We start from the raw sequence: 20666 nt of genomic DNA, 5'->3' as shown, positions 1-20666 counted from the left end.
GGCGGTCCCCAACATATTTCACCGCGCTTCCCTGTATCTCACCTGAGATATCTCGTTACATTTATTATATTATTATTACTGAGGGGTGTGGTAGTACTCTGGTAGAGAGATCTCCAAGCTGTATGAGTGGAATCCCAATAACAATCTCGAGGAGAGGGAAAGAATAAAACCTCGGGAGAGAGAAGCCAGACCGAAGCCCTTAGAAAGGCACAGGTATTTTCATTTGCCGATTAAACGGCGACGTTAGCTCACAAGACCCCGACATTACATCGGTAGATGAGGATTCCCGGAGCAAATTCGAGAAACAGACCACGGAGCGGACAAATGAAACAGATTCTCCCCCACAACCCATCTCACGATCACCAGGTCCACGTGCACAAAAAAAAATGATCACGGAACATAATATCACGGTTGACGTTTTCAGAGATGATGCACGGAAAATGTATTAGGGCGAACGATTGGGCTCACCGAGCCACAACGATGCCCGAGGGGCTTACACCGTCCGTGGATCATTCGAGCCGAAACGTGCTTTTTAATATACCCTTGCGGAGCGGAAAACCGCTACGTATTTATTTTATGCCTCAACTTAACGTTAATCCGAAATTCCAATGACGAATACACGGCACGGATGATGTACGTACCAAATGCAGAGGATCAAGGGTCTCGAGCCATCCAGACGAATGGAACGCACGCCCCGGGGGGAAAGGCGTGGGGGTAGGTCAGGGGGTGCGGGCAGCCGGCGGGGCACTGCGGTGCACGGGGGAGGGTGGCTATTCCGGATGTCAACCGAGTGTCGCGGTGGAGGAGGGGCGGGTGGGGAGAGTGCTCATCTCGCCCTCCCAACTGTTGCTGCGGTGGGCGTGCTCCCGAGGGAGAGAAGAAAGGGGGCGAGGGCGCCTCTGGGGGTGGGCGGCGCCTCAGGGGGGCGGGCGCCTAGGGTAGGGTGGGGGAGAAAAAGTGGAAAGGGCAGCAATGGATGGGGGTGGGCATCTTCCCACCGATCGCCCGATGGCTTCGAGAGCAGCCTTTAACGATCGCCGTGCCGCGCGGGTTGGAGGGAGGAAGGAAGAAGAGGACGGGAGGGAGGAGAGGGAGAGGTCGGCGAGTGAGTGCATAAGTACGTTTCCCTTTGCACGCGAAACGCAAAAGAGCGGATAAAATCCATACGGAAATATCTCCGCGAAAACCCAGGAGTCTTCCAAGGAAATTGATCGAGAGGGCGAGTGGATCCGGGGGGCGGGGGGAGGAGAGCGGGAGGGGGCCAGACGGGGCGGGCCCGCCAACTGAATCGATGGCATCGGAACACGTGAGTGCCGCCCGAATTCTCACGAGTGCATCCACCCGAAATAATATCGTCGGGTGAGGTCAAATATGTAGAAGGGTGAATTGAGTTATATAAGTTTATTTCACTTTGGCAATGAGCCGAGGGATGTTATTCGGGGAATGAAGAGGCGCGCTCCCGGAGGCTTCGGGGAAAGACTTCACCGAAAGCATCCGAATGTGATATTCGGGACATTGCTTCGACACATGTGAAAGGTTGGTCCCGGGGGGGAGTCGTCCACGCCTCGGATGGCCGGAATAAGACCCCGAGAGGACGGGGGCTGGGCTGAGGGCGCTCGGGAGTCGGCCAAGGCATGCATTCGCCGAGGCAACAACACTCCATTTCGCCGGGCTACAAACGATCGTTGTTTTGCATTATCTTGTGGGAGCAATTGACACTCAGCCACTGATATCTTAGCGACACATTAGCGATGGAGAGTACACATTAGATGACGAGACCGCACCTTTTCCACCTTCGAATCGAGCAACTGCCTACACAATGGGTGGCTTCGGTAATCCCTTGCGGGTTTAGCATTCAAGCGGAACGGTCGGGAATTCCTCGGGACATCAGCCAGTTGAGGGGATTCCCGTAGAAACGACAAAACTCAGATGACTACCAGGTGATCTATCGGTCGAGGTAGGCTTTTGGATAGACACAACTAAAGATAGATATTTTAATTCTCCTTACAAAACACAATTCAACATCCTACTCTACAACAAGCTCCTCTTCATCTCCGTATACTTCCTTCCTCCCTTCATCCCGTTCAACATACCTATCCCATTCCTGCACTTTCCTCGTTCGCCTAACATTCTCCCCTCTATCACAGTTTTCAAAAGCCCTCTGCCAATCAATTTGCTTGTCATCCATTTGTCCTGCCTCCTCATGATTTCTCCCAACAATCCCCCTCCTTGCCCACCATGCATGGTATTTCCTCATTTTTCTTTCGGTCCTTTTCACATTCTCCATTCTTCTCCACCCCCACATTTCGAAAGCCTCCAATCTACGTTTATCCTCATGCTTCAGTGTCCACGTTTCCGCGCCGTACATAACTACGCTCTCTATCAACGTTTTGACGAGTTTTTCTTAACATCCTAACTCGACGCCCCTGTCATCAACTCACTCCTTGTGTAAGCCTCTTTTGCTACCGCAAATCTTCTCCTTACGTCCCAACTTCTTTGACGGTGTTGGTGCAAAACACTTGCGACATAAGTAAACTGGTCTACTTGCTCTAGTTTTTTACTCCTATTTTAATGCTTAGCTTAGCCTTTTTATTTCTAGAAAATCGCATAAACTTTGTTTTATTAATATTGACTCTTATCCCATATCTGTCGCACTGATTTCCCAATCCACTCAGCAATGCTCGCAATCCCTTGGCTGACTGACAAATTAAGAGTTTGGTTATCAGCAAACCTAACTGATTTTACAATTTCTTCGACGACTTTCATTCCTACTTCCAGTTATTCCCAAGCCTCTTTTATCATTTCCTCCACATTTCCGTTGAAGAGCAACGGTGATACGAGTAGTAAACAACCCTGACTTTCCTCTTCCTCCCACTGCCCAACGGAACGCTCCGTTCCCCACTCACACCTGAGCAGTCTGATATACCTGCAGGTACAGGTTGCGGATTAGCCTCCTGTCCCTCCAAACTATTCCTATTACCTGCAATATACTCATAAGCGTTTCCCAATCCACTCAATCAAACGCCTATTCGATCTCTACGTAACAGGTAAGCACATCCTTATGATATTCTATATTCCTCTCGATTGGTGATCTCATTACCGGAATAGCATCGCGCGTGTCTTTTCCCTTCCTAAACCCAAAATGATCATCCCTTAAGTTATTATTTGCCGTGCTCTCCATTCTTCCGTTGATGATCATGAGAACAACTTTGGCCGAGTGGGAAATCAAACTTTCTGTTCTGTAGCCCTCTCATGATGTAGCCTGTGCCTTTTTCTGAATAGGAACCAACACTGATCTCACCAAGTCTTCCGGCCAGATTTCCTCCTCATAGATGTTACGAATCAGCCCATATAGACTCTTCCTCCCACATTTTCCTAAATCTTTCAGTAGCTCCGTAGGAATTTTGTCCACCCCCACGGCCTTATTTGATTTCATCTCCCTTAACACCCATTCTTTCTCATCTTCGAGGATGCCTGGACTATGGCTATCTTCATCTACGTCATGTTCTCTTTCTATGCCTGACCTTGCTGGCCTAAGTCGTTTACCATACAGTTCTTTCATGTATTCCTTCCATCTCTCTTGGATTTTTTGGTTTCAAACATTATTTTACCCGCCTTATCTCTGAGTGTAAACACAGATTTGCTCTTCTTACTTCCCCAGAGTGATTAAACCTTCTTATATAGTGCACCAATTTCACCCTTCCTCTGCAAACTTTCCATATCATCGCACTGCGTCTTCCAGCGTGCTTCTTTGGCTTTATTTGTTACCCGTCTCTATTTATTATTTACTCTTTGTATTTACTTTCGTGGGTCGCGGTAGTCCAGTGGGTAGAGCGTTGGACTGTTGACCGGAGGGTCACGGGTTCGATTCCCGGGCAAGGCACTCTGGGCATCTGCAGCTCCACCCAAGCTATGGGATTTTTCGGGTACCACGTCTTCCTGGGAAACCATAACCGGCACAGGGAAAGGAACTGGCCCCCCTAACCTGATGTGTGAATTATCACACCCCGTATAGGGCTTAGTACTGGGTGATCTCTACCATCACCTACTAAACCGAACTTCAGGTTGATTACTGTGTTTATGGTTTTCATGGTATTTACTTTCGCCTAACTCTTGTGTTTATATTCTTCCAATTCCCTCTCTCATCTATCTTTGTAATTATCTTATCCCTGAACCATGGTTTCCTTGTCCTTTCCCTATTAACTGAAATGGACGCCACAATTTACAGCAATTTTATTGTGATCGGAGTCCGCAGCCGCTTCCGGGAAGAGCGGTGAATGAGGAAGAGAGGTCCAGGGAAAGATACTGAATGGTTAGGGAATTGAATGTAGCATGGAATCGATGGAAAAGGGAACGTTGAGAGATCGAGGGACGGAAATTTGGAATCAGCAGACTCAAGTTACGTGTTGCTCGAGGAGTTAATATAACGAACTGATACCTTTCTGAGTCAATTGGCATTTCCCATGTATACCTACGCCTTTTTTGGCGTCTAAACCAAGTGTTGGTGATGACTAACCACTGTCTCCCACAGAATTCAATTTCGTTCTCCCCGCGGTCATTCCTCGTACGAAATTCGTAGTCCCCCACTTCTTCTTTCACCTTACGTTGCATTCCAATCCCCCATCACATCGCATGTTTCTCTACAGGAAAACACGCGATTATGTCGTCTAACTGATCGTATGTCCTACCGACTCCTTTCTTCTTATGGTTACTTAGTGGCATGTAACCCTGAATAATGACCAAGTTCGTCGGTTCTTCTCTTATCTCTTCTACTAGTAGCATTCTATCCGTTGCTTGCTCTAGGTTCACTATGCTTCTTCCTACACTTTTATTCAATATTATGGCAACCCCTCGTTGGCTCTCGTTTCCTCCACTGTATATTACTTTACTAAAAGTATCAATTCAGTAATCCCCGCTATCCTTCCATCTCACCTTGCATAGACCTAAAATATTTATATTTCCCCTTTCCACATCTCGCTTTGAATTCTTTAATTTTATTGTCCTAACATTCCAAGTTCCTCTTCGAATTCGGTCTTCTTCTTCTGCATTTTCTGTCCCGCTGCTATCGGTTTCGCTGTGCAAGAATTTCGTGAGATGACCACCGCGGAAGGCTTGCCTCTCACGCTGCCGAGCACGACACACGGCCGACTGGGCCGAGTCCCGTTGTTGTCAGGACATATATTCTCTATACTGTCCATCATAAAGGTCTTGGGAATAATAATTGAGGTGGTTTCCCGTTGCCTTCCTCAATAGTGTTTTTAACGTGACACCATCACTCAATGGTAGCTCCACTGGGGTCAGACGCCTTCGCAGCCTCCTCTTTGAGGAACAGACTACCATTCGTCTGGCTCCTAACCTACGAACTAACTACCATGGGTGACCCTACGGGGAGCAATCATCATTGCTCCCGCCAGCACAGCTCTAGGAGTCATCGGAACACACAAACCCTCACACCACGTCAAGGCTATGTGAGGGCATACTTGGATAAAATAATCTAAACATATCATCGATGCCTATTCGAATGGACAGAGAAAAACGGTGTCAGTCTACCTTCACGAACTTCGTCCAACGCACGAAAATTGAAAAAACCTTATACCGTTCCTGCCGCCTCCAATCTATTTCCATATGGCTTTTCCTCACTAAGTTCACGAATAGAAATCAGGCCACGACGGTACAATAATTCAATGGAGATGGAACTCACGGAAAAGGATGAAGGAAAAAAACTCTCCAGAAGAATGCAAATCCTCTGCTGGGAAGTGGGGGTTCAGCAAGAGTTTTTTTGCATTGCTCGTTCAGCATTAGGTAGAGTAGTCGCTGAAATATTCATATTCCTTCACTATACAGCCAGCAGTTTAAAAAAAATTTACATCGCTTAAATATGACTTCATCGTTAGATTCCACCCACTGATACCCAATGCTTTTAGGCTTTCTAGGGCTTTGGACTATCTCCATACTCACCCACCAAGGAAACCAGTGGGATGATGGCCAGGCGTTTACGTTTTAACTTTTGTTGTAACTTTAAGGCCCAAATGGATCCGCTGAAATAGTTAATTGAGAAGTTACGCTACACTTCGGCCGTTCCTTCCCCTTAGTCTACCTATTAACGTTAGAAAGCACAGTACCCGGTTCCTTTCGAGTATCCGAACCTAGGATATTGATAGTTGAATGCACAATGTTCCCGTTGTAATGAAATCATATTTCCGTAAGAACCGTAAGAGTATCAACGTTCCAGGTTCAAAAAGTTGCGCGTGATACTCGAAGCAAGACAATTTTCGGAGTGGGGCGGGGACTGAAATGGACCACGCGGGCTTAAGCCCGCGTGCAAACGTGCACCGAGTGAAAACGCTTATATCAGCTGGTGACCTTGGTACTGGTAGCAACAGTCGAGGCATTGAATGCCTCTACGATCAGCACAGCAAATGCCATTTGACAGGACGAGAAAAAAGAGCTTCTGATTTAAATTTCGCTGCGACACAACGACAAATATCTCCTACCCTCGAGCTTTTCACAACCATCGTCAGTTCTATCATTCTACGAACTCTCAAAAAGATGGGAAAATATTGCATGAACATTTTGTGTAATGCAACATTTTCACTGCACTGCTGCTCCACTTGTAATTCCGTTTCTCCGACTCTTTGCACGTGAGTGCACGGGATCCGGCAACATTCATTTACCTTGATCCTTCTCCAAATAAAATCAGTTTTTCGATATCTAACGCTATCGTTTGGGCGTCGTAGGCGCATGTGTCAAGTACCATTCATGTCCATCCCGAGGGCGCAGTCGGTAGTTTTTATTTTACTACATTACACAGTATTACATTAACACAAATGAGTGCAATTCTTAAGAAGATTTGAATTGCTTATCCGTACGAATTAAATAAGAAACTATTTCACAAAAAGCATCTTATTCCAGTAGACAGGATGTAACGCAAAGTTACAAAAATAAACATTGCATTTCTTATGTGTACATGAAAGTGCTTGTGAAACGATAGTTAACACTTTGGTGGCAAAAGTAAAAAAAACCATAAATTACACAAAAATGAAACAAACGAGGATTTATTAGCATTTTCGCTGGCAAAATCACCTTCTACGGCGGTGGGAAGGAAGAGACTTCTTTTAGCTAGAGCCTCTTATAGATTAAACTGAATTGCGCAATCTCCGTATGGAACTCTAAATGACGGCTTAGTGTTTCTCTCGATGATAAATTAAACGTGCGTTATCTAAATATTCAAAATACATATGACATCAAGAACATCACTGAAGTCTATAGTTTAAACAAGCTTGGTGTTCGGAAAGTCCAGACTCCCCTTGGTCAGACGGCGTAACTCGACTTAACCTTCGCTGAAAATGAGCACCAAGCAAACACTGAGAGACATATGCCACACGTGACACAGGCCGACTTATCCAAAATTAGCAGAGAGTCGTCCTCAGCTTTCGGTATATCGTCCGTTACGGTACCGTTACAATTGTGACGGAACAATTCGAATCGTATTGCTACAGTAAATAACGTGTGCTGGCGGCACAACGACAATGGGGTACTTAAATGTCGCATCCGGCATACCTAGCAATACTCACTATTGTGATTACGCGAGAAGCCACTGCTCACCTTAGTGGGAGTTATTTCACGCCACGTGACTACAGTGGCCGGCCGGATGCCTCCAATATAAATCACCATCGAGCGTGTGCTCAGGATGGCTCGGTACATTTCGCGTCGGGCGTTCACCCACTCCCGCCTCAGCGATTACACATTCAATTCCCGTCCACACTCCGTTTGGGGGAGTGCGGCGGACGAGTCGAATCCCCACCCCGCACAGTCACGACGCAGTCTTCCCGACCTCCCCCCCCCAAAACCCCCGACGCACCTTAGAGCTAACAGTTCTCACGGCATTTAAAGAAGTCCCTCCCTCCGAGTGCGTCGGACGGAGGGAGTTCCTTGACGCCGGCGGTCTCGAGAGAGAGACGCGCTCGAGCCACGGGTGTGACATGGGAGCCGATCGAAGCGTCGGGTGCCTTCGCGTTGACCGGCAAAGGCACCCTCCGCCCCCACACACCAATGCCCTCCCGCCGCCCCCGTGCTTTGATCCGCCTTTCAGATACCAGGCAGACGTCAGAGCCGGGTCCACCTAACAGGAAAACGCAGACATACCTATAGTAAGCACTTACGGCCCCATTTCTACTGCACTCCAGTAAGTAAGGCATGCATTGACGAACATCATTGCCAAATGATGAAGAATGATAGATTTCTAGAAATGGTAGTGGGATGTTGAAGACTGTGAGAGAGGGAAGAGTGATAGGCAAACGAGGTAAGTGAAGGAATAGAATAGGGATGTATGACGGGATGAAGGGAGGAAGGAGGTGTACGGAGATGAGGTGGGGCTTGTAGTAGAGTAGGATGTTGGGTTTTGTTTTTTAAGGAATTACAAAACATATTTTATTTAGTTGTGTCCATCCAAAATCTACCTTCACCGGTAGATTACCTATAATAATAACATGTAATCAAATGCTCAAATACTAAAATTTTGGTCACCGTACGATTATCTTCATAAATTAAATGATTTTTCCAGGATAGATGCACGCTCTGACAGGTAAGGGGGTTACGCCTGAGGAAGAAGAGTGACGATACATTAAGAAGTATCAAGGAAAATTTACCCAGGGATGCTACCGCAAAAGATGTCGCTCGAGTTCTCTACAAATATGCATACGGTGGCTTAAATGTACCTTATCTGAATATCATATTAGCCATCAGCTCGCCTATATAGTTCCAGTGATTGTGCGAATATTATAATCGATTTGTATCACACGAGCGTTTGAATGCTAGATACAATCATTTTAGAAGCTAGCAAACGGAAAAATTTGCATATCATCACTACACTTGCATCAAATATCATCATTACTATTGTACATCTTCCAGGAATTTTCACAAGACAAAGTTGACGCAAAACCAGCGGGTAATCAATCGTTGGGTATACGTCGTAAAACAGAGCGTATTTTTAAAATTAATAGCAAGTGACCACACGCATAAATCAGGTTACGGAATAAATTGATGTATGACCAGGGCACGAGGAATAAGCTCTACACAACATTTAACAGCTGTAGTACATTTAGGTAGAGAGGCATTCTCTTAGGAGAGATTATGTAGGCATGCAAAGTTTATGTCCTGAGAGAAAGGCGGACAATTTCGTATTTCCACGAATCGCCTTTAGCGCAGAACCAATCCATGAGTGCCACCTAAGGGTGTGGGCCTCACTGCTACCAGCATCAAGTGCTGGGTGAAGAATATTATCATGTTCCCAACCTTCAAGACCGGATATTACATTTTCATAGGGTTTAGTACTTAAAAATAATATATCCCAACATATATTTTGAGTAAATGAGCTAAGGTAGAGGAGACATCTTTACGAAGAATGTGTTAAAAATGCATTAAATTGAAAAAATGTTCAATAATTAATGAAAATGTGTTGCTGAAACGGGATTATTTTAAATAAATCGATTTCATTATTTTTGTAAGCAAGAACAACCATCGACCTGAGTCCATGGATTCCTTCTACCCCCCCCCCCCCCACCCAAACATGCAGGCGGCAATGGCTGTGATGCGCTACTCTTCCCTTTTTAAAAATAGATTTACCAAAATACTCATTTATTTTCCCTTATCTTCCTTCCCCCACATTAATACTCCCCACTTGCTCAGCCCGCAGACGAGACACCAATGCCAGAGTGATAGGGGATTCCTTGGGCTACGACCGATTGCACGACGGACGAGGCTGACGATGCAATAGCTCGAGGACCTCAGCGAACGCGGCAGAGCGAAACACATCTGCAACGCCCTCGACTGATCGGTGCCGAATGGAAGTCTCCATTACAGAAATAGCGAATGAGACAGACTAATGTATATGAATGGAACACTGTAACATTGAAAAAAAAAGGTCTTGTCGCATGGGAAAAGAATGATAAACATTTAATAATTAATTTCAAGAAACTGCGGGAGATGCCGCGACAGTAACTATTAACGGAGTCGTCAGCTTAATGCTCACTACAATTCAGCAATTTCCGAGGGCAAAAATCATTCGCCTTGATCGGGATCCCTCGATGCTCGGCCGAGTGCTTTAGCCGGTTCCCGACGCGTCCGCTTACACTCCGCGATGTTTGGGGCTTTAAAGGAAATATACAATGTCGGGCGCGATGCACGCCAGTCCAAGTGGTTTAAGCGAACTTTAAACACTAGGGGTAATTCCAGACATCACGAGTTCGAATACCGATAAAGGCGAATGAATTTGGTGATTTGAAATTGTTGCATCGTAGTGCACATTTAGCGGATGACTCCGCTAAAAGTTACTATCGCGGTCACTCCCGCAGTTTTTTTTGATTGGACAAAAGAGGTAAACAGTATTGATTGAAACGTCGGTCATAGCCTCGTGGACTGTGGAGCAACGCGCACGTCCACGAATGCCTGTGACATTGTGTGCACGGAATTACGCCACAATATCTTGTTCCTTCAAAGACCCCAAAATCTCAAAGTGTAAGAGATCGCATTGGTAGCTTTACTGGCTAAAGAACTCTGCCGGACACCGAGGGTTCCGGGTTCGAATCCCGGTCAATGCGAATGATTTTTACATCCTGAACTCAATTATAAGTTTGCGCACATCAAACAAGAGTCCCAATCTTAGATCTAGGAGTTCATTAAGAAACATGCAAATTCCGAATCCTGTTTATCAGATGTTTTCCATACATTAAATTTATCAAATTAATGATTATCTTAGGTTGGCCACCAGCTGCATGATATACTTACGAAACACCTTGCCCATATCGAGCAGGGCTTCGTTTCTCAAAGGATATGGAGACCCATAAATTTACAATTTCTCGTAGTGCCCCTCGTATGATCTTCGGTTGGATATAAAAATTTTCCACATATATCACGGTATATTTTCCGTGAATAAGTGGCATTGGATATTTCATATGGCATCGGCATTGTTTACCGAGGACCCGTCAATTGACTTGTATCCTTGAGAAACGGGACCCAAAGCGATTCGGCTAGTTGTGAAGACCATCATATCAAAGGTTCAACGAAGCGATATTGATCGGTACACACAATAATTAAAGGTTCTGGAAAAATATCCCAGCATATCGTTACTTTGGCATATCGACGGTCTCTACCGGAAAACGAGCATCACATTGTCAACTTTTCGACTCTACGCCACGGGAGAGAGAGACGGGTGGGGCGGTGAGCAGGGTGAAGGCGGCCTCACAGCTAACCCATTTCCGACCGGGCATACCCGAGGGGGACGGGAGCCCCCGGGGGCGAAGACCCGCGCATGTGGGAGTCATAATGAATACGGCGGTCGTGATCAGAGGTCTCCAATCTAAACCTCGGGTGAGGTTGACATCGAGATCATTCTCTCGTCGGGACGCATTTTGCGCCCCCATTGGAGTAGCCCCCCGTGGGGCGAGGGCGGAAGGCCCACTTCGGGGCCGCGACCCCCCTCGCCGCGGACACGACAGGCGGAACGCTCTCCGGGTGTCCCCCGCCACGCTGAGCCACATGCACCGCCCCGCGGACAATGGACTCGGAGCACATTGGATTCTGGCAAGTTAAGAAGCAGCTATATCGAGGCAGAAGAAATCAGTGGACGAGATGTGATGATATCGCCGTCGTAGATTCAGTTTGCTTCAATTCCTGACTGCCACTCTCGGCCAGTATGAGAACCATCATTGGTCTTTCAATGCTAAGATTGGTTGACTGCAGTCCTCCATCCTACCCTATCTGATGCTGATTGGCTTACTACCTGGTATTTTTTGCAATGTACTTTCTTCTTTATTTGTCCCATGTATTTATCCCTTGGCCTTCCTCTTCGCACTTCTCCCTCTATTTTTCCTTTCATCATATTCTTCACAAATCCATTGTGCCTCAGGGTGTGGCCAATCCATCTGGTTCTTCTTTTCTACATGGCATGCCGTAAGGTCCATTCTTTGTCTATTCTTCTGTACTTTATCATTTCTTATTAAATCCGTCCATTTGATCTTAAGCATCATCCGCCAGCACTAGGTTTGGAGGGCTTCTGGTCTTTTCTGCTCTAATTTTCCGATGGTCCATGCTTCTGATCCATACGGTGCCACGCTCCATACGAATGTTTTCACGCATTGTTGCCTCGTCTGGGGTTCTATCTCCTTTGAACACAGCAATTGTCTTTTCATTGTGAATATTCTCTTAGCTTGAGCTATTCTTCGCTTGATGTCTTTAGTGCTGCTTCCGCCCAATGTGATGGCTCTTCCCAGATAAGTGAAGGAAGCCACTTGCTCTAATAATTGTCCTTTCAGTTTGACTACTGTATTCCGCTTCTCTCGTCCAAATACTAGGATTTTATTCTTCGTCTTTTTTACGTTCAAGTTTTATCTTTGTAGAACTTGATCCAATACGTTTAGTGACCTTCGAAGATCCTCCTGGTTTTCTGCTATCACTGCTATATCGTCGGCGAAACGAAGCATGTTTATCTCTTTTCCATTGATCCTAATTCCGTTTAATCCGATCGATGCCTTGTGCTTCTGTTATTGCCTCGTCCAGGTACATGTTGAACTATGCAGGTGAGAGGTTGCATCCTTGACTAACCCCTTCGTTAATTTTAGCCTCTGAATGGCTTCCATCTCTCATATTGAGGCTAAAATTAACAAAGGAGTTAGATAAGGATGCAACCTCTCACTTGCACCGTCCAACATGTACCCGGAGGCAGCATGAAGAGGAGCATTAGGCATCGGATTAAACGGAATTAGGATCAATGGAGAAGAGATAAACATGTTACGCTTCGCCGACGATATTGCAGTGATAGCAGAAATACTTTATATGCAGTATGAGATTTTTTTTCAAAAACCTGAACATAGACGGTCGGTCTCATCACCGCCTCTTACACCTCACGAGATAATTGCAAAATGGCATGTGACAAAAGCAATACATATGTAGAGATCGAGTGTTAACACGCGAGAGAAGAATTTCAGTTCCCTGGGTCAACATTTCATCAGGCCGTGCCTCACGAGTGAGCTCCCCACTGAGCTACCATTGTCGTGCGCGACTATCCTTATCGCTATTTGCCAAACTGAGTATAATATTGATTTTCCGTCAGCCATACGAAAGGAAATAAACATCGACATTTCAATAAAAATAAAGTCGAGTGCTCCCAAATCACTTCCCACCCCCAAGTTGACAGTATGGGGAACAAAATTATCTCAAATTTTCATTCACGCGTCACAAAATAAGACTATCAATCAAGATAAGTGCAAAAATTAATCGCTAACTCAAGAGAGCATTCTACTATTAATGCAATAATTCCTAAGAGCACAAAAAAATCCAATCCCCAGCACCGTAACACACCTCGCGGCTGCACGCGCGTGAAACTCTACACCACTTTGACGGGAGTGCTCATCTCTCTACGATAGTTAACGAGGGAGGCTCTTAAAATTAACTCCCAATTGAAGGAGGACGGACGTACATATATAGCTAAGGGCCAACGGCCAACGAGCCACAATCTAAATTCGGCCCTACCCACGCGGCCGCGGTATTTAGAAAATATATATAAAATTTGTTCGGTTGCGATGGTGTTACGGAAGCCCCCCTGGAAGACTTGGAAAAAAATGCCCACGCATTTCAAGCCTCGAGCAAAGCAGCCTTCACTTTCCGCGCGGGAATCCGAGCGGTGAGGGCGGCGACCTTTTCTGGGGAATGCGGTCCCGAGGCTGGAGTCGACGGGAGACCGGCGAATAAGAGGGGAAAAGGGGGGGGGGCGAATCAAGACCCCGGCAGCAACATCCTCAAATTGCGGCGACGGCCCAGGCGAACCCGTGACGTCGCCGACATGCCACGCTTCTGGAAACTGACAACATCCCGGTGAAGCCATCCCACGATGTCCACATGGGGCGCGCCCCATTGATCCTGGATTAAATAAGTCCCCGCCGAGACGTGACATGAGAGCCCTGAACCCGCCCTGAATAGTTTGGGAAGGGATCGGAGGAGAGTGAGTGAAGGGAAGGACGCCTCCGACAGCGGGTGAGTCTGCCACCGAAGGGGGATGCCCCGAGTGAGGAAGGGAGGGGCGGGGAACGCGAGAGAATGTGTGTGGGTGTGTATGGTGTGTGCGTGTGTTGTTATGGCTGGGGACGGGAGTCGGCCGCGGCGATTACTCGGGAGGAAAAGCAAGCGAGCGCCGACGCTTTGGGGGGGGGGGGCGCGAAAGCGAGGGGGCGGAAGCCAGGGGGGCGGGCGAGAAAGGGGGAGGGATGGGGGGAGGGCGGAAGATGAGAGGTTCCCGGGCGAAAATGTGCCCTTGGCCTTGCAGCTGGGAGTGCGGCAACGAACGGTCTGGGATGGCACGCACCAAAATACGCTGTGCGTGTGATGATACCGTCGACCAGCGGGTCATCAACCTTCGGAGCGGGAATGACCCAAGTATTCCAATCAATTAAGTCCGTCGGCGGTGGGTTGGGCAACAGTCGACCGCCACTATTTTGTCAGCTACGCCCATTGACTACCAAAAAAATAGTGCTGCCGTGAATGCACAGAATGGGATTATCACAGCCTCATTGAGCTCCACGAAAGTCATCGACCGAATCACATCGCGCCGTCTTACGCGAAGATTATAACGGCAAGCACATTCGCGCAAACCCCTTCGTCGGCAGCGGAGGCGTGTCATCTCATCTCGTAGAACTTTTCAGGATAGAACGGAGATTATCAGGAGATGGTGCCGGACATTGGCCGCTATGCCCAGCCGAAGATTGTTACTGGCACCGGGATTGTCTAGCAAACGCCAAGTTCCGAGCAAAATGGCCTCTATCCTCGCCTATCGAACCAATGTTTACCTTTGGTTAACGCAAGTTTATTCTTCGTACGCATACGCATAACAATGAATACCTACGGCGGACCAATGGGCGTGTGCTGGAAAACTAGTTATCATTTCAAGCATAGCCATTCCAACCAATGAAGTACAATACACGCCATTATTCCTGGACCAAATTCGATTTCATTAAAGAATTCCCGTGTACCGAGTTATACGCCTTAAGGTGTACGACTACGGAAGACGTGGCAGAGAACCTGAGAGCCACGGCGTCCACTACTCCTTTTCCGGCAAACGAACGTCGACCCGCTCGCAGGGACGACACAGATCGGGTGCGCGCGCCACCCCCATACCGAGAAAGGACGGAGCCTAATGGAATGGCAGGGGAGAGAAAAATGTTTCCCTCCTCATTGGGTCCACACTAAACTAAATTGATCGAATGACTAATGAACAATTTACCCAATGAACCTATGACGACGACTTAACCAAATTCTTTTTCCTTTCCCCAACACCTACAAAAATAAATATTATATATTTAATACATAAATATATGTGAACCTTCTCCTTCCTTTAATTGAAGATTGTGGTCGCGCCACAGAAAAATCATTGAATTCGCATTTGTTTTTTTCTGTTTCTATGCCTAAAATACCTGTCACGACGGTGTCGCCAAATGTTTAAATTGTCGCTCCGTGAGTCTTTTGACGAGCACAAACATTTTATGCATGCACATACTCACACGTGCGCGTGTGTTTATCGATCGAATATTTACTGAAGGGGCTAATGACAAAAGGAAGCAACAGAAAATAGCTAAAATATAAAAGGAAAAACTGCACTCGGATCGCTGGGACGTTGAAGATCACGACCGAGGGGAGAAGGCCAGGCAAGTGAAGGATAGGATAGCCACGTTGGACGGAATGAAGTGCGGTAGAATGTATTCGGATTTGACCAGGGGCTTGACCAATTTTTTGTTTCTTCAGGAGGAGCTAGGGAATTACTATGGCATCGTTGAGTGTCCCGTGCCCGCACAAAATGTGCCTAAACCAGGAGATTACCTATTGTAATAATACGTTGATGAAGTTACAGTGGTCCCCATCGATGAATTCCTGAACCCGCGCCCTATGGCCCTGCACTGCTGCACTTCCCGTGTCCGAATGCATGCACCCCTCCGAGTGTGAACTCTGGCGAAACAGAGCGAGGAAGTCCGGAGACGCCAGAAGCCCCCAAGGACCACCACCGAATAACTGCGGAGGAACTTGGGCCGGCCGAAATCGGAGGCTCGGGCGGAATCCTTCCAAGGACTAGCGCCGACGCACATTTACTAGGGCAAACCATAACGCGCTTTAGATCAATGTTGTGGCCAGCAACATTTGCCGTCGGGAGTGGTGGAGGGGTCGCTGGGTCCATCCGAAGAATCCTTCCGAGGTTCATTTCTGTGAAGCTCACCTCGTGCCGATAAAGACAAAGAATATCTTATGCTATGGAATGAAGTGAAACGGATAATACGTACAAACAAACCGTTCCATCAATGGGTCATCTATCCGTGAACGAACGTCGCACATTATATTTCCAAATCAATACTATTTACTACTGGTTAAGGCAAATACGACTTGATTAATTAATTTATTAATTTGAAAAAAAAGACTACTAACCCTGTTTGAAAACCTTACGGGTTTCTGAGTTCTTGAAATTATTAATTATCAAGAAATAAAATGAAATCATTGCTCTCAAGGGATTTAAAAGGATTCTCCCATGCCCCAAATTCACAATCACGATGATTCCCAGAATAGCCTTCATCACTGACGAGCCTCTGGATGGATTTGATAACTCGGCTCTAGTGACTGACACGGGGACTACAGCCACAGGTGAGGCGTGCTGTGCGGTGGTGAACGAAGGCCATAGGGCAAAATTGATTGGCCGACCGTAGCCAAGCCCCGGGAACGAACTTCACCACAATAGTCGGCCAATCAATGTCCATCAAAGCCATATGAACATGGCAGGCACAAGCGGCACTGGTGAAATTATAGCGTGTTATGGCAGGATTCCGGAAATGGTTTTATCACCCCAAATATTACTAGAAATGCGTGCACCCTGAAGTTTCGAGCAAGGCAGAGTCGAGGGAGAAGTCCGAGTTGGGCTACGATGGGAACCCAACTCTCTCAAATTTTGTCCACAACCTAGCCTTTCGCACTTCTTTCGGTGACATTCATTATCTTTTTTTCAGACATCCACTCCTATTTCCATGTTTACTTTTATTCCTTTCCTTGACAGAGCCGTCGACCACAGCCAACGATGACTTTCAAGATAAGTGCGTAATTTACCGCAATAAGTGAAATAGTTAATTTAGGAATTAAAAGGGCACAATAATATCAGCGACAAAGTATTCGGAATAAATTTTAATATAGGTACGGACAATTAATAGTATTATAACATTTTTTGAAGCAAAAATACGAAAATTAATATTGTAAAATTCATGTTAATAATTACTCTTCAGGACCCATAGCGCTAATCTCATACATGTTCTCTAATCACACCTGACGATGCACGTAGTAGATCTTCAACGAAGCCTACGTAGTGATGTGCTCAATACATTTTATGCCTACAACAATGTTACAGTTTTTGAGGGTGAGGCAAATTGAGCATTCACGCAATTGAAGCTACAGACCAAAGAGATCAGCGCCAAATGGACCATGTACAAAATGTTTTTGCGAGAGTCTACCACCAAACAAAATGCATACAAGATGCGAAGATATGTTGCCAATCGAGTTCTTATCGCTAGCAATTAAAATTACAATTCTCCCCACTTACATGGAAGAATATTTTTTGCCCAGATGTTTTTGGTGACCCCAGGGAAAAAAACATTTCGTTTTTTTTGTCCACGAATGTGTAATGGTTCGAGTTCCCGAACGATTATTTTCTGGCATGAAAATTTCTGCTACTGCAAGGAGTCGCCCGCATTAAGTTAAACGATCAAATCAAGAGCGTATCGTGTCTGCGACAAAATGCATATCCCGCTTTCCGGATAAAAAGATTACTCCTTTTAAAAGGATTTCCGGGACATTATTAAATACGAACTGGAGTGAAAATAAGTAGGGAATACAAATTAGCGTCGTAAATAATTTCCAAAACAACAAGATGTATGCAGTGGTATGCATGCTGAATAATCGCGACGCTGATCCAACGACAATATAAACAATACACTGGGGCTGAAAAATAAAAAGTCAGTCGTTCAAATCAGGAGAGACTGCCATGGCCTCCCAATGGAGGACTGGTTAGAGCAGAGGCACGTGCAGAGGAACACGACAAAATACCACTCGGGATTCACAAAAAAAGGAATTAAACTCCGGTGCTACACACGCCAAATCCCGATTTGCTATTTAATCACTACATGCCAATCACCACGAAAACGAGCTACAGAACTAAATTGCAATCGAATGATTATTATTAGGAAAGAGATTAACAGTACTTTTTTAAACCGAGTGAAGCCGTCATAGGCGGCCGCGAACCCAAGTGGAGAATGAATTTCCTGGTATTCTCCATTCGGCCCAGGAATCGCATTCGAATTTAAGTGACTGTATACATTTAAAATATTACAGACCATTTAGTTATGAGTGAAGATATAAATCAAAAACACAACACATAAATCAAAATTACAATCATCATATGCAATATCACTCAGAAATCTGGAGAACCACTAGTTCAAAATGTACAGATAGTTTTGTTTCCTATCATCGCACCTTAATTAAGCCACTGATGAACTGCCGAGACTACTTTTTTCGAGCAGAGAAGAAACATGAAATAATCCTTACATCACTTCGTACAAGAAAATCATGTCACGATAGTTTCAGTCAGGATCATGAAACAAATAAAAATTGTCATTTGTCTTGGGTTCCACGGACCGTTTACAAAGAGTGTGTTTGCAAAATGACGAGGGGTCGCCTAAGTAAATTGAATAATTATCATGGCCTTTGCCGAAATGGGCTAAGATGAATGACAATTATGATTTGAACCTACTCCTAATGAAGCCATATGCTTCCAGCTGCAATTATTTTGCATTCAGTCACAAGCGTAATGGTCTGACTGCAATCATTGCACGCCGAAAACATTAAATACTCCTCCTACATAAAGGAGTTTCTTTAGATGGGATTTACAATGGCAAATCAATAGTAGCTGAAGATTTCAAATTGTAAAAAAGCACAATTAAGAAATTTCCCAAATTGCCATCAAATGAATGCAAATATTCCAACATAAATAGGATTGTTGGCGTTTGCAAAAATGAAATAACAGCTATCGTTTTCATGATGAACGTACGAGCTAAATATTAAAATTAAATTTATTTTATAAAATTACACGAATGTCAGTGCCAGGAGTTCACAAATTCATTCAAAAATCCCAAATATAAACGTCACTCGATGCTCCGAGTTGTCAATTTTTCAGTCTTATAAAACAGCGAAATGCCATTCCAACATTTGTGTTCCTTAAATTTTGTCTTAAATGACCTATATAAGTAACGTAATTAATACATTTATACCGGTATTTCAAATTAAAATCTAAACTAGCCGCGCCGTCACACTGAGTATCGTAGAACGGAATAAACACCCAACGCCGCGTCTTTCTCGTTCTCCCCAACAAAACACATAAAACATGAATTGAATTTGCTATAAATGCTTAACTTTACTTACCTCTTCGGTGGCATCTCTTGGAAGATGCTTTATCAGCAAAGTGCGACCCTGATGGAACTTCCTCTTCAACTCGTTCACCCTTCTCTTGACGTTTTCTTCTGGATCATCTTCCCAAAAACCGCCAGTGGACGCGGTCGCCACAACCTCTCCCGTCCAGAATTTATCTGGAGTTGATTTCAGTAGATCTTCGTTAAAGCAACCGATGCCAGGCGTAGGTGATGCAAAAGTTTCAGTTGAACCAGCCGCCATTGTGCATGAAAACTAACAACTTAAAAGAGTACTGTGGAGAAAACCGAACGGTATAAATTAAACCTTTCCCCCCGAGAGCCCTTGCCAATCTCACGCCCTGCTCCGAGTGCCGAGATTATAAACGTTCAAGTCCACATGACGATCGGCGCGGTCGGGGCGACACGCTTGGCGAAATGCTGAACTTATCCGACCAATGAAACTTCTGCTACGGATTTGAATATTATCCACCAAACAAAATTTCAAAAGTGGACCGATATTATGCATAAGCTAATGTTTGACGGTATAATTAGTAAATTATCTTATGGAACGTTTTATGTGGAAAACAATTATTGATTCTGTCCCATTCATTTGCCAATTACTTTATTATTAACCGAGTGCACTTTTCTTTGGTAGTGCATGAATGTGTCAAGAAATGCCATATTCATATTGAAAACTCAAAAATAGCGTGGGCTTGAAAGATAAGTACATGAAATTTTTTGCTGTAAAATTGCTTTGTAATTTGACAACATTTTCTTAGGAATGCATCAACGTTTTGTAAATTATTTAATACGTTTATTCCTGGAATTCTGTTTAAAAACAAGGCAGCCACGGCATTGTGTGGTCATTTGTCATAACATAAGGAAAGTCATTTACCCTATTACCTCGTTCGCCGACCTGTATCTTTATAGAGCTAAATTAGGATAACCAAATATGTCAATTAAAGCAGCACTTTTGACAACCATTATCAATGTGAAAATTTAATCTGAGCATGAAGAGTTTGAGCCTGGTTTCTGTGATGATGGAGAATAGTTGGGACTCAACATTTAAAGTAGCTGGTACTGTGGCCGTGAAAGCAACGGTTCCACTAACACAAATTTTTGGTTTACCCTTATATATTATAGTTTGACCTCATATATATTATGTATTGATTTCTTTGAGCCAAAAAC

At 45.2% G+C, this 20666-nt stretch overlaps 1 protein-coding gene across 2 annotated transcripts in view; it reads right to left on the bottom strand.

Annotated features, from left to right (window-relative positions):
- Positions 1–19815, bottom strand: part of LOC139685635 (ribonucleoprotein PTB-binding 1-like) — a 146974-nt gene extending 127159 nt beyond the window's left edge. For both annotated transcript variants that reach the window (XM_071582580.1, XM_071582579.1), the window contains exon 1: positions 19492–19815. In XM_071582580.1, coding sequence (XP_071438681.1) covers positions 19492–19740 — 249 coding nt within the window. In that variant the 5' untranslated portion in view covers positions 19741–19815. The remainder of the gene's footprint in view (positions 1–19491) is intronic.
- Positions 19816–20666: the final 851 nt, after the last annotated feature.

This window comes from Hetaerina americana, unplaced genomic scaffold, assembly GCF_022747635.1.
Source record: "Hetaerina americana unplaced genomic scaffold, ioHetAmer1.1.p SCAF_12, whole genome shotgun sequence".
Lineage (NCBI taxonomy): Eukaryota > Metazoa > Arthropoda > Insecta > Odonata > Calopterygidae > Hetaerina > Hetaerina americana.
This window is presented reverse-complemented; position numbering and strand designations above follow the sequence as displayed.